Source organism: Medicago truncatula, chromosome 2 (assembly GCF_003473485.1).
Source record: "Medicago truncatula cultivar Jemalong A17 chromosome 2, MtrunA17r5.0-ANR, whole genome shotgun sequence".
Taxonomy (NCBI): Eukaryota; Viridiplantae; Streptophyta; class Magnoliopsida; order Fabales; family Fabaceae; genus Medicago; species Medicago truncatula.
Genome location: NC_053043.1, coordinates 40,016,780 through 40,031,372, shown reverse-complemented (window position 1 = coordinate 40,031,372; position 14,593 = coordinate 40,016,780). Strand labels below are relative to the sequence as shown.

General features: G+C 32.1%; 1 protein-coding gene across 1 annotated transcript; it reads right to left on the bottom strand.

The window, feature by feature from the left end:
- Positions 1–5,337: 5,337 nt before the first annotated feature.
- Positions 5,338–10,987, bottom strand: LOC11407804 (ADP-ribosylation factor GTPase-activating protein AGD5). The gene is made up of 11 exons (XM_003596426.4): positions 10,721–10,987; positions 9,490–9,548; positions 9,207–9,297; positions 8,332–8,386; positions 8,125–8,215; positions 7,786–8,011; positions 7,440–7,665; positions 6,909–7,087; positions 6,553–6,786; positions 6,403–6,461; positions 5,338–5,809 (listed from the first exon to the last, which is right to left on the bottom strand). The coding sequence occupies exons 1-11, from the start codon at positions 10,769–10,771 to the stop codon at positions 5,656–5,658; spliced, it is 1,425 nt and encodes a 474-aa protein (XP_003596474.1). The 5' UTR covers positions 10,772–10,987; the 3' UTR covers positions 5,338–5,655.
- Positions 10,988–14,593: the final 3,606 nt, after the last annotated feature.

The window sequence follows — 14,593 nt, the reverse complement described above, 5'->3', positions numbered from 1 at the left end:
TATGCACACAGATTTTGCTTAAAAAGCGACCAAAAAACACATTTTATGTATTATTTTCACAATATCAGCGAAGAGTGCAAATAATTATTTTGACTGATTAAAAGAATATAAAAAAGATCAACAGAGGTTGGATCTAGTGGAAGAGACTAGACACTCACAATGCGGCGAAGTAATTGCGTTTTGACTGAAAGATACCAACATATAATACCTGACATGCTTTAAATAAAATTACTTTTGATGAAAAGAATCTACCGAAAAACAAGAGCAAAAAATGACATATAAATTACTTTTCTTATAAAATCATACAAAGATATACTAAATTATTTAAAAAATATGAATACTATTTTTTTTTTTTATAGATAAAACTTAGTATTTAGTTGTTTTTTTTGACAAAAACAAAACGATATTCATTCATTCAAATCGATAGATTACATCAGATACAAAAATCGCTAAAAAGGTAAAAGGTGAATATGCGAACAAACTCACAGCACCCAAGTTAATAGCATAAAACGACAAAACGCCTGCAAATAATATGATAAAACCTAAGTCACCGAAATTCACATGCTTCCGGATCTTCAACGTTGACGCCCAAATCATTGGTTGAATTTGTAATTGACTGATGTCGATCTTTCAATAGGAAATAAACAAACACCACGATAAAACGCGAAATCAAACGCCGCACAAGACGACGAACAACAGAACATCGTACTTAGACAACGAAATCACAAAAAAAAACAAAAAAAGAAAAAACTTAATATGTGTGAAAACCACTTATTTAAATTGAAAGAAAAGGGAAAAAAACTGATCTTTTAATAATAAGTAGTTAGTTGTTTTAGTGTGTGTATATTATTTAGGTAGGACATAAACTGGTCTTTTAATAATAAATATAGTTGAACTATCAAATGATCTATATAGTTATGCTACTATACATTATCCTTCACCAAGTTAATTCGAACATGTATCTTTGAAAACTTTCTACTTCTTTAACATTTAACTCAAATCACTCAAACTATGTACAATTTTTCCATATGATTTCATTACTTTTTTAGGATATGTATCCTCTCTATTAAAAAAATTTACTTGAGAAAATAACGTGGAGATCTTAATCGTTGATCTCCACAAACTTTCTCAATGTTTTTTTTTTCAAGTGGAGAGAGTCATGATCTGTTTCTTACTTTCTTTATGCAAGCTAAAGAGCTAATTCCGTGCTATGCAAGTTAAATATACAATCCTTTTCCTTAGTCCATTAATATAGTATCATATTGAGATTACTCTGATGAGAGTAACATTAGCAGTATTTTTTCCTATGAATATTATTAAAACATATACAAACATTTATCAAGTTAATTGAGAGATAATAACTTTGTTGAACATCAAAATAAAAATGCTTCTTTTGCATTCCCCTAAAAACAAAATGCTTCTTTTGCATTAACATTGATAAAATATATTGCACTTTTAGTATAAGGTGAACAGTTTAAGTTCCTTCTAGATAGTCTACCCGTATGTATCAATTAAGTTTTTTAAACACGTAAAGTTATGTCGACGAAAGCCATTCCTAATCTAATCCCTTGCATTGAAAAATATATAAACAGGGTGATAAGTGACATGCATGATGCATGTTTGATACTATAGTTTATAGTTATACGGTCAAAAGCGATAGCGTATAATGAATGATTAATAATAATCTTCCCCAAACGCCTACCATATATAGACAAATTATACTTGGGTCCACTGTATTTCCTGTTTCACTAACCAAAACAAGACATTATTATCAATTTGATCGAATACGACACATGCACACTTTCATATATGTGGTTGCATTTGATTTGAGAGTTGTGTCATACTATCAAGCAAGCACCACGACCATAGGAGTTGATGATAGTTGTAAAATTTATCTCTTATGGTATATTTTTGTTTCTTTATAATGATTTTATCTCTTGTATTGCACCAAAGTCAGATATCGTTATCGTATTGATTTGGCAAATGGAAGTGTGAACGAGGAAGATATATTATCAACAAATTAATTAATGCAAAGACGAATGGGCTCGCAAAAAACAATTCATGCAAGCATATTTTTTCAATGCAATTAGGAGGAAACTAGACATCATGATCCACAATGCATCGAGAATCCAACCCCTTGTACTCGTGACTTTGTTTCTTTGCAACAAACTCGATTGGTAGATGCCGACCCGATAAAGAACGAATGTCTATGTCTTTTAATATGTTCGAGGTTCGGTGGATTGGTATGGACGACTATACCACGTGGCCCTCTAATATTTTAGTGTGACAGTCAAGTCATACTTAACACTAATTTAACCATTCAAGTCATGCCCGTCTCACTTCAACCTATCATCCCCTACTCATCAACACCAGTTTAACTATGATGATCACGTCATGCCTAGTTCACCTCGACTAGTCAGATCCTACTCAACAATAGCTAGACAATTCATGTTATGTCTAACTCACTTTAATTAGTTAGGTCCTACTTAACATTAGTTTGACCATTCAGATCATGCCTAACTCGCCTCAACTAATCAGGTCCTAACTTTACCATTCATGTCATACCCACTTCACCTCAATCAACCAAGACTCACTCAACACTTGCATGACCATTCAGTTCAAGCCTAACTCGACTTAACCATATCAATCTTTCCGTTGACTCGACAATGCAATTCAACTTGTTGTACTCCTTGTCAAGTGCTTCATGATTTACCATGTGTACTATGCGAACAAACCAAGTCTTTGAAGCGCGTTTAGCTCCACACGTCATGGAAGAACGAGTTGCATTGAAAAAGGACATCCAGTTTCACGCGTTGTCGTATATATGAGGAATGAGAGACTCTAAGACACGACCTAATGGGCATGAGTGATAATGAGTGGCTTATTCGGTTTGAAAGTAAAAACTATATATAAAAGAAGGCACTTCAGAGGAAACTCCAACATTTTTATTCTAGCTTAAATAGTTTATTTTTATCTTAGTTTATTTCAAAGTATTTTTGGAGTTCCTCCACTAAAATGCTCACTTTTTGTATTTTTTGTTTACATACGTGAACACTAATAAATATACAAAATCATTTATGGTTAAAGTAAAAAAAAACTTTCATTTACTCCCATATATACTTTCTTTAGAGTAATTTTTAATCAATAGTTAACTACATTATGTATATTTAAAACAATATTTGATCACCTAATTTCATTTTAAAAAATAATTTCTATTACCTAAATTACCCTTCATTTTATTTAGGCTTAATTACACTTTTGGTCCTACCATTTTGACCAACTCACGAAAATGGTCCTATCTTTTTTAAATCGAACAAAATCGTCTTTAAACTAAATGTTTTTTTGCAGTTTTAGTCCTATCTCCCTATTTCCAACTCTAGAAACGCACAGAAATGACAGTTTTAGTCCAACCACCTATGCTCAACCTGAAATAAACAAAGAATAAAACATGTGGGTACAAGGAATCTACTTTATTCAGCACACTAACCTAATTTCCGAGACATGTTATATACCTGAAACATGTCTTAGAAATTAGGGTTTTTCTTGGTTTGTGTACTGAACAAAGTAGATTCCTTGTACCCACGTGATTTATTCCTTGTTTATTTCATGGTTGAGCATAGGTGGCTGGACTAAAACTGTCATTTCTATGCGTTTCTGGAGTTGAAAATAGGGAGATAGGACTAAAACTGCAAAAATCATATAGTTTAGGGACGATTTTGTTCGATTTAAAAGAGGTATGATCAATTTCGTGAGTTGGTCAAAATGCAAGGACCAAAAATGTAATTAACCATTTTATTTATTTGTATATGAAATAGCACCTACACTCTAATGAAATAGCACCTGTGACGTGTCCCTCCACGTATGACCAAATCATAATTCGAAGTTTTTTATAATGTAAGATGCATATTTGCATCAATTGCACTATTTTTTATATTTATGTTAGACGTCACAAAATTAAATATTATTACTAAAACCTGATTAATTAAATACAAAGTGATATGTGTTCAACTTGCTAGACTAGTTATATTGCATTTTGTTATCATCTAAGTCGAAGGAATATGCATGCATGGAGTGGATTATACTTACGTACTGTACTTGTCTTATTTTGTTAGTGAGTGATAAAAATATGAGCAAGAAGTTTGGTAAATTTGCGTCATGATGTAAAGATGGATCTAGGAGTATTAATTATGCTATATTTAGTCAATAGTATGGCACCGTCAAATGATTAGATACGTGACACGTTATAACATATATATGAGAATGGAGAATGAGAAAATCAATTTCTTCTTGTACCAATTAAAAGTGGAATTTTCGGAACTTTTTTTTTCTTCCGGTGGTCTGGGGAGGAATATGAATTTCTTTTATGAATTTCTTTTACTACAAAAGAAGAAATTGATTTTAATGTCAACATAAGTAACAAGTGACTTGTTCTTACTACATTGAATCTTATTTATGAGATCTCCAATCATAAGAGTTGAGTTACTATCACTTGTTAATTTTAATTGGCTTAAGACATACACCATATACCCTTAACATTTCGCATGTTGATTTCCTCCCCATTGGCTTTGTCAAAGGATGAATAAAATCATTTATTCTCCGACTTTACATATAAATAGAGGACATTATAATCTCTTCATTTAGTAGCTAATTTATACATGACACAATTCTCTTTCGTTAAAAAATACTGATTAAACTGTACCAAAAAAAATAAAAATACTGACTAAAATGTCTCTACGTCAATTGATATCATATATTTACTCAAGTTCATAGTAATTAACTTGGTTTTCATTAATAGTTTTATACATGTTTATATGATTACTAAACGACAACATTTCATTGAAGGATAAATAAAGGATTACGTATGTTATTAGTCATCTTTATGGTTAAAACTTGACTTAAAAAAAAAAAAAAACCTTGAGACAGTTGTAATTTGGTTATTAATGTTACTATTATTAATAAAAAGAATTATCACATACAGGACGCATCTGAATCCTCTGTTTAAGATCCAGCAATCTAAATTTTGAAGTAAATTTTGATTTTCTTTGAAATTAAAAAATCAATCTTAAATTCTAGACCATCCAATCTTAATAGAACCGTCAAAATACATGTGATTACACGTAGTCATAGGGTTATGACTGCACACAATTGCATGCAATTCCAACTGCGCGCACAAGCTACGTTTATGAGCAATTAGCGTGATTTAGAGCAATTGAATAACTTCTTTTCTTTTCTAAACTCAATTGAATAACTTCTTAAGAAACACAGACTTAAGAACACAGAAATATCATATACGTTAAACCCAGTTTCCATTTCCAAGTCTTAAGCACAAAATTACTATATAAGAATAAAATTTCGTATATGGTAAGCTGAGAGACCAAACATCAAAAATATGTTTACCATCAGATAAAAGAGGGAGAAGCAAAGGAAGGTATATATAATCAATATTTCACTTTTATTGTAAAAAGTGAATACACCTTCTGATGAATGAAGAAATCACCCCAAGACAAAAGAGGTGAAAACTGAATTAGCTCTACAAATGGTTTACAGACCCACGGATTGGCCAAGGGAAAAATCAAAAAAAGAAGTGCAGTTCCTGTAATTTTCATCTAATCTTTCTATATGCTACACGGCAGCCAGCCTTGTTCAACAAACCAATCATTGTTTTGCAAACATCCCTTGTGTCAAGGAGGAAAAATCGTACTCCTTTGCAGACTTGGAAGCGGTTGACGACGCTGGAGTTGACTGAGGTTTATTCACTCCCACTGTCATCATACCATTGACTGGACCAACTTGCCCCATACCATAGAAACTGCAACAAATGGAAATTTGTTCACGATGGAAGGTTATAAACAGTCTATGCAATAGATTTGATGTAGAAGGAAGTAAAAGATAGAATAGAAGGACAGATAATAACAACATATAAATTAATTGAATTGATAGCAGTGTAAGACATTTTCTGGTGGTTTGTGGATTAATGCGCCATTCATATGATATTCGTTTAAAAAAGCCGTAATCTGGCAAATTAGTGGGAAGCTGTTGAAACAAAATAGATTTGCATTCAAAATTAATTTCATATGAGCACATGTGCGAGCAAAAATAGCATTTGACTCAAGTGATATGAAAATGCAGGTAATGAAAAATCTAGATTAAAGGAGGATCTATTTTTGACAATCGTAATGGTAGGAACAAAAACATAACCCCCAAAAATAGTTGTGGTACGACAGTCTACAAGTAACTCCCATTTGTTTTGGCATGTGAAACCGAAGATATAGCACCAATATCAGCCAAGGGTTACTCTGAATTCTATGGAGCAAATGACAATAGTAGGTAATATTGACAAATCCTGATAAGCTACCCAATATGACATTAAGTAGGCTTTAAGAACACTAACTAGTGACATACCCAGATGGTGGATATTGAACAGAGTTTCCTGCCGGATATGCTGGTGTCATGTTCCTAGTCTGATCCAGAGATGCAGGACATAAGTTAGTTGCTGGACAACAAACAAAATCATTCATCAATACAAATTTCTCTTGCTTGAGTCATTTTTACCTGCATATGATTCTGCAACTCTCCCTGAACACCAATGGGCACTACTCCAGATGTCGGGAATCCAGTAGCCGGCCAATTTTGGACAGAAACATTGGGACTCGGCTGTTGCATGCCAGTAGGATACTTGAGATCCACACCAGTAGATTTAGCTGCAGCAGCCATCAGAAGAGACTGCTGCTGTGCTAGCATAGCAAGCTGTTGTTGATGCATTGAAAATGGAGATACAATATTGCTCTGCAGATATCCAATAAGAATAAAAGAATTTATATATTTAATAATTAAGACTAAGCATACCAAATTCAAGTAAAAAGTAATTACACAATCTTATACAAACCTATTGAAGCATTGATTCATACCTTCTCAAAGAGGCTCATTATATCATTTTTAACATCTTTCTGTGGTTTTACTGGAGTTAAACTTGGTGTCACAGAAAATGAATCTTTAAATAGATCCTCAACTCCAGGTGCAGACAGAGGAGTACTCTCAACTGCGTTTGGTGGACCAGTCTTCTCGGCTGTTGACATCTCTGCAGCAGCTGAAACAGATATAGCAATAAAATTACAACCTTAGAATCTGTTTACTTTAAGAAAACATTTTATGTTTAATTTTCTTTTTTCACTTTAACTACAAAATGGTGACACTGCTTTCAATTTGTTTCCTATTTTCAAAGATTTCTACGGTAAAACTATAGTTCTTTTTTTCCCGCACAAATATTTGAAAATGAAAACAAAAAAACGTATTCTCAAAGCAAATAGGCCCAAGTTCTTCACAACAAAATCAATAGTGACATCTTCAAATCTTCCAAAACAAAATGTCGAGTAACATTTTTATTGTGCTTCTATAGAATTTATTTTTTGCCTTTTTCTTTTTTAAGGACATAAACATACACTGAAAGCCTGCCCAGTTAATATCATCAGCAGTAGCACCAGGTGCTTTGGAGCCATTTTCATTTGTGTCATCCATAGACAACAAGTTGAAAAGGTCTGTAGCATAGTCTACTTTGGGAGGGGTACTTTGAGCTGTGTCTGTATTCGGCTTTGAAGTTTCAGGTTGTTGTTGCGAGGCTACTGGTTCAACTTTCTCATGGTGCTGAGGTTGGGTGGCAGGAGTTACCTGTTTACAAAATGAATATTTCATACAACTATACACTATAATAATCTCAAAATTTCAAGTACAAAAAGGGAAGAAATTTCCTTGTTACAAAAATAAAATAAAATCTAGAATATCAATTACCTGCTCCGGTACCTTGCGAGGAGCTGGAACCCTACGTCTTGTAGCAGGAACTGCATTTGATGGTTGGATTTTCTTCCTTTCTTCAAATGTATTCTCAGCAACAGTGGCATAACCATGTCCACTATTTTCTGCTGGCATCTGCCGATGTGAAGGAGATTTATCTTCACGCAGTCCAGAAGGTGTTTTTGGATGCCCATCCCTTGAAACCCATCTCTTGTCTTCATACCTTTTAAGTATATGCAATAATTGAAATCAGGTGCAAAAAGCAAGAGGCATACATTTCTAAGTTCTAACAGTTTGAGTATGAAAAATTAGCAAGACTCAGAGTGTCATACATACTTTGCGCGAATGAAATTTTCAAGTCCAACTCTATCGTAATGTGGAGGTAATTCTGCTTCCCAGTAGCTATTTGCTTTCTCGTTTCCCATTGCTGAATAGAACCAGAACAAGAAATTCTAAAATAATGAGCTGATTATATAACTTATGTACATCAAAAAAGCTCAAATTAACCACAATAACAAGAACACGGCCATTCAACTCACTTACATTGAATGAATGCAACTTGCTCTGGAAGCCAAGTGTCAAGAGTTGCAGAACGAACCTGAAAGGAAAGTAATTACGTTAGTATACAATGAAGGAAAGACAAAAGTCATTGGAACTTATAGGAACAGTCTTTAATCACTATAAACCAACATTTTGGACTTAGGAGCCATACTTCAGCAATTCCCACGTCAAATTAAGTCAGTACTGATACATGATTTTTAAATTGAAAAGCAGCAAAACCACATTGAAAAACTTTGCCGACAAAAAGTTATTGTGCAGCCAGCCTAGTACTCATTAGAGTTAAAGTGAGCTGCATAAACACTGCCGGAGTCAGCGATTCGCAGTAAGAAAATAATAACAGTCTTACTATAAGTTTACATGCGAATGTCCTGCAGCAGCACAGCTCAGCAATATATATATATATATATATATATATATATATATATATATATATATATAATACAACAACACTGTTGTATTTTCCAACTAGGTGGGGTTTGCTAATAATATCCAAACGAAATATTAAAAAAATAGCTGATTTCCTGTTAAAGAAAGAAAATGATACTCATTCAGAAACCATCTATTTCTTGTTTCTATCAAGGGTTTTAAATATGAGTGATACAAAAATTGCAGTGCCTATCCAAATTATTAAGTGTAGAGAATCAACCCATTTAACTAGACACATTATTCCCCTAAAAAAAAAACTAGACACATTACAATAACGGAAATATATGCCGAGCACATAAACATAAGCATAATATATCCACAAAACATTATGTATTATTGAATACAGACGACATCCACAAATCACCATATTGCACAATTACCCACTTATGAAATTTTTACTATAGATATGAACATAACTATTTTAGCATCACCTTTGATATATGCACCCCCAAACTTCGATGTATTCCTGAACACTGCATGCATATAAAGATGCCAAGATTTACACTTGCCCATCTCGGAGCTCTGCAAAGTAAATTATCATAGAAAGTTTAGTTCACACTGAATAATAATAATAATAATAAATAATCCTGGAAATGAAAAACACAAAGGCTATCAACATTTCAATTTTCAAGAACTAATTTTGTATCTATTTGCTTGATTTATTGCTGACATGAGATCCGGATAGAACCCCTTCAGATCCAGACAAATACATACTTAGCTTTGCAGTCAGCACATTCCCGATTCTCTGGTAGTTTAAGAAGTCCTTCTAGTATCTACATATTTGAAGTAAAAGACAGAAAAGATGTAAGCCGAAGAGAAAAGGGAAACCGAAGATGTGGCAAATTCTAAAAACAAAAACGTTCAATAAATGAAAGAATTCAAATTATTGTAGTTCTTATGTTGAAAGGGAATAAGGATATCAAATATGTGTTACTCACAATCATGCATAAAAAATTAAGATATTTATTACTGCAAGGTAAACTTATTCCCAGCCAATTAAACTGGACTTGTCTTCATCTAGGGAAAACCAAATACGAATAACTTTTAAGATACAAGTAAAGTTTTCTTGTTTTCCACTCAAAATATCAATAAAAGAAAAAAAAAACAGAAGATCCTTGCAATTTTTTTTCTTTCTTGTCATTAATATATATGCCTGGAATCCATCCCTTCAGCCATTATGGATCAAGTCAAATTTTAGAATTTTCCGGTGCTACGAGCATAAGCCTGGAGAGTCCATCCCAAAAGACTAATCCATGACTTATAAACCTCACGAGTCAAGTGAGAATCTTAAAGGTGGACTCATAACATCTTGAAAATAAAGGACATATACTTTGAAGAATCTCAAAAGCTAAATAATCTTTCACCAAGCATCCAAACAACGCTGAAAAACCTCCAACAAGAAAATATGGGAAACTAAGGGCGTACTTAGTTCGCGAAAAATATCTTGTATTTTTTGCTTTCCTTTATAATTATAAAAATGCAACTAGTATCTCTTTCTCATAGGATTTAATTTCTATACACGGACATCGTGAAATATTTTTGCACATGCATCCAATCAAATCACTTCATGATGTCACATTTTTAGGTTAGTTCCTAAAGTACCTATTTGGCATGATGTCACATTGCATAGAAATTAATATTCAATATATTCAAGTAGTTATAGGTTTTAATTCAGATACACCATCCATCTAAAGAATTTTACACTGTCAATCAAGTGGAAACACAATATCCTAATTGATTAATCCAAAAAAAGTGAAAGACTATAGATCAATCAATCTACCAACTATGAATAAACAAACATTCGAATCAACACAAAATATAATACAAACACACTTTAACATAATATAAATGAAAATCGAACGATTATGATTGAAATGAAACGAGAAATGATAAATGATCGATGCAATTAGCGAAGAAGAATGAAAAAGGGAAATTGAGAAGAAACCTTCTTGTGTTTGGCGTTAAGCTCTTTGGTAACGTTGGCCTTTCCGTTCATGGTGATTGCTTCAAGAACGAATCGGAAAGGGAAGTTGAAGAAAACGAAGGCGAGAGAAAGGAAGAAGAAGAAGATCCAAGGTCAAATTGGTCTTTTGACGCTTTTTCCCCTCTCGTCTCTTTATGGAAATAAATTTCTCGTCTTATTATATAGGAGGAACAAAATAGTGTTCGCAAATTCACAACGCACTTCTTGACTCTTTTTATTTGTCACCATTGTTTATTGGCCCACACGCTTTCATTCTACTATAGAGTCAACTAGATAAAAAAATGAGGTTAAATAGAACTTCTTCTGATGTATTTACAAAAGAAAAAAATGAGGTTAAATAGTGCTTCCTCCGATCCTATTTACAATATAAAGTTGATTTTTTAAATATATTAAATAACGTATGTATCTAGTCGAGAATCTAAACCAAATACATAAATTATTTAATATATCTAAATGTTGGTAAAGCTAAAAGATCGTTCTTACAGCTTATTTGGCTTTTGTGTTCTTGGGTTTTGTGGAGTGAACGTAACAACTGTCTTTTCAATAAGTTCGTTAATCTTGTCCCTTAATTGTTAGATAAGGTTAAATTGTTATTTTTGGGGTGGCTGAAAGCTAAAAATGTTGTGTTTGTTTATGGTACGCAGAGATGGTGGTCAGACTCTTTTGCTTGTTTAGGCTTGGCTAGCTAGTGTTAGCTCTGGTTGTTGTATTTTTTAAACACTTGTAACTTTTAGTGGTTTCCTAGGCACACCTTCCGCTTAGGGACTGCTATTTGGTGTATTATTTAATTCCATTTTGATTTCTTAAAAAAAAAAAAGAATCTTTACAAAATTACAAGTTTAATCTCTACAAAAAAATTATTTTCTTATAGTCTTTATTTATATTTACAAAGACTATTTTGAAGGAATAATAGTATTCATATTTTTAAAAAGTTGTTAAAATAAGAACTATTCTTATAATTTATCATTCACCACTTTATAGTTTATCTAGTGCCTAGAGGTAACCATCGTAAGAGTTTATTTGATACGTATAATAGAGAGACAAAATATGATAAACTAATGTGAGAGCGTTAAGCTCTTTGGTTAATTTATCACTCTCACATTAATTTCACCACTTTAACGGAAAAGGAGTATAATATTATGTTCGACACTCTCAAACACTCTCACATTATCATTCACCACTTTATAGTTTATCTAGTGCCTAGAGGTAACCACCATAAGAGTCTATTTGATGCGTATGATAGAGAGATAAGATATGATTGGCATATCCTATCCTATCCTAATTTTCTGTTTGGTACAACGATGAGATATGATAAATTATTCCTTTTATTTATCTTATCCAATCACTCCTTTCTATTTTCTATCCTAAATTTAGGTGAGTTATTTTTCCCTCATCTTTCTTGCACCTCTTATATAATCATTCATCCATTCCCATCATCTTCTTCCTCTTTTTTCTAAATTCTCCATTTTTATTATTGATTTCAATTTTTTTTATAGATTCCGTTTTATTTTTCTTCTTCTTTTTTTGGACTTCTATTTTTCTTTATCAATTTACACTCCTTTTATTTTTTGTTTATCATTTCTATTCCTTCAATTTTTTGTTTATCATGATCAATTTTTATTCCTTCTATCTTTTGGTATGTTGTGGATAATCATTTTGAAAATTCAATTTGTTAAATTCATCTTTTTTTTTTTCTTTCCGATTTGTTTTCCTTTTTTTCTTTTAAATTCATATTTTTTTCTTTTTTTATGGATTTGAACTTTCCTCTTCTTTTATTTTTAGATTTCTATTCTTTTTTCTTTTCTTTTCAGATTCCTTTTTATTTTGTTTTTTTTTTTTATGGCCATCAATGGATTTCAATTTTTTCATCTATTCTTTGATGCTATTATAATATGTATAATATGAAAATCTATTAAAAATGTTATTGATTATAAGGGTAATTTTGTAATTTAATATGATAAAATATTGTTATCCTGATGCTTATCATGTGCGCATCAAACACATAATAGGATAAGTGTTATCATGTCTATATCCTATAATATCTCTATCCAATTTTATATCATGTCATGTCTCTATCCTATCTTGCGCATCAAACGAACCCTAAATATGTTGTTCAATGAAGTAGATGCATGCAATAGGTGGGGTGATTAAGGAGAAGGATTTTATTTCAATGGGAGAGGGAATTAGTTGGGGAATGTGATTCTCTATTAATTGATTGTTCTTTGATGTTAATGTATCTAACATGTGGATGTGGGGAAATGAGAATTGCGACGAGTGTATTGTTAAAAGTGCTTATAAATCACTTTCAAGTGGAAGTGTGGTTGAGGATTGTACTTCCGGCGATTTAGTCTAGAACAAAGTCGTGCCTTTAGAGGTAGCACTTTTTGTTTGGAGACTATTGAAGAACAAATTGCACACAAAGGATAATTTAGTGTGGTGCAGAATAGACAACTTGATCTCATACTCATGTACGGGTGGTTGTGATGTTAACGAATCAATTCATCTTTTATTTATCGATTGTCCTATTTTTGGCTCTGTTTGGTTTGATGTTTTAAATTGATTGGGGATAAACACTACTTTTCCCCTAAATGTGTTTAATCATGCTCTTGTGTTTTGTGGTTTACTTGGCGGGGGAAGGAAATTGAAGGAAAAGGTGTTGCGATGATTTGGTGTGCTTGTTTGTGGTCTATATGGAAGGCTCACAATAATTTGGTTTTTCTAATGAGGAAGAAACTAATCATTGTATTATTGATTAGGTTAAGCTTCTATCTTAATGGTGGTTTGTGCCCTTTTTTATGTGCTTTGTTGGTTAGGCTTTTTATCTCTGATTTGATTTTTTGCAATCTTTGATGGTTGTTGGATTAGTTCTTTGTTTTTGGACCAAACATCATTTTGTATCTCTATCCTTTGATTCAGACACTTCTTGTGCTTTTTTTTTTTCCCTCTCAATACATTTGGCTTTTAGAAAGAAAAAAAAAAAAAAACCAATATGAAATACTTGGATTTGGATCCTCGGCTACCAAACTCTCTGCTGCCATCTTGCTGCCTTACATCAGCCGTTGGATCCACTTGTTATCGTTCAGATTCGGCTAAAGTGCTATCAAATATCAATAGCTCATTGAAAAAGAAAAAACACTAAATTCAATGGTGTATGGTGTAAATTAATTATTTTCGGTCATCCTACTATTTTAATTTGGCTTTGTATAGTACACCTTTACATATTAATTTTTTTTTTTTTTATCATACTAGGTTTTAATTTATTTTATAATTTGGTGCTAACATTCTTTTTATAGTGTTTGATAAAATTAGAGGTTGGATTAGCGTATAAATAATATAAATATGTAAAGGTGAATAGTTATAAGTTTTAACCTGCAAACTTTAAACTATAACTTACTTGAATTAACTTATAAAACAACACTGTTTTACTAAGTCAATTATTTCATCTTCATTTAACCAAACAATTTAGTTGAGCTCTGGTGGTTAATAAACTCACCAAACATAAATTAGTTAGGAGAACATGACTTAGATTCCTGTTTACAACAATTTTTTGTCAAATTCTACTTACCTCTGGATGCTTATATATAAAGACGGAGAGGGTATATACATTTTTTATTATTATTTGATGTACTATGGGAACATGTATTTTACTTGGTCTTTTATTTAGGGATATTTTTAATTAGTCTTAACATTGTGAATATTTTATCAACAAAGAAACTTTGAATACGGGGTATATTATTAATATGTGCTGGAGTATGTATATTGAAAACAATAAATATGTGTAGCCTTGAAAACAGATTTAATGCGCATTTAACATTTTAAGCAAAGTGGATCTAA

Excerpts from the sequence above, each read along its gene's own strand:
- LOC11407804 (XM_003596426.4), bottom strand. The coding sequence starts at position 10,771 with ATGAACGGAAAGGCCAACGTTACCAAAGAGCTTAACGCCAAACACAAG. Across the intron at positions 9,298-9,489 it reads TGTGCTGACTGCAAAGCTAA|AGCTCCGAGATGGGCAAGTG; the intron begins GTATGTATTTGT and ends TTTACTTTGCAG. Across the intron at positions 7,666-7,785 it reads CTCGCAAGGTACCGGAGCAG|GTAACTCCTGCCACCCAACC; the intron begins GTAATTGATATT and ends TTTTGTAAACAG.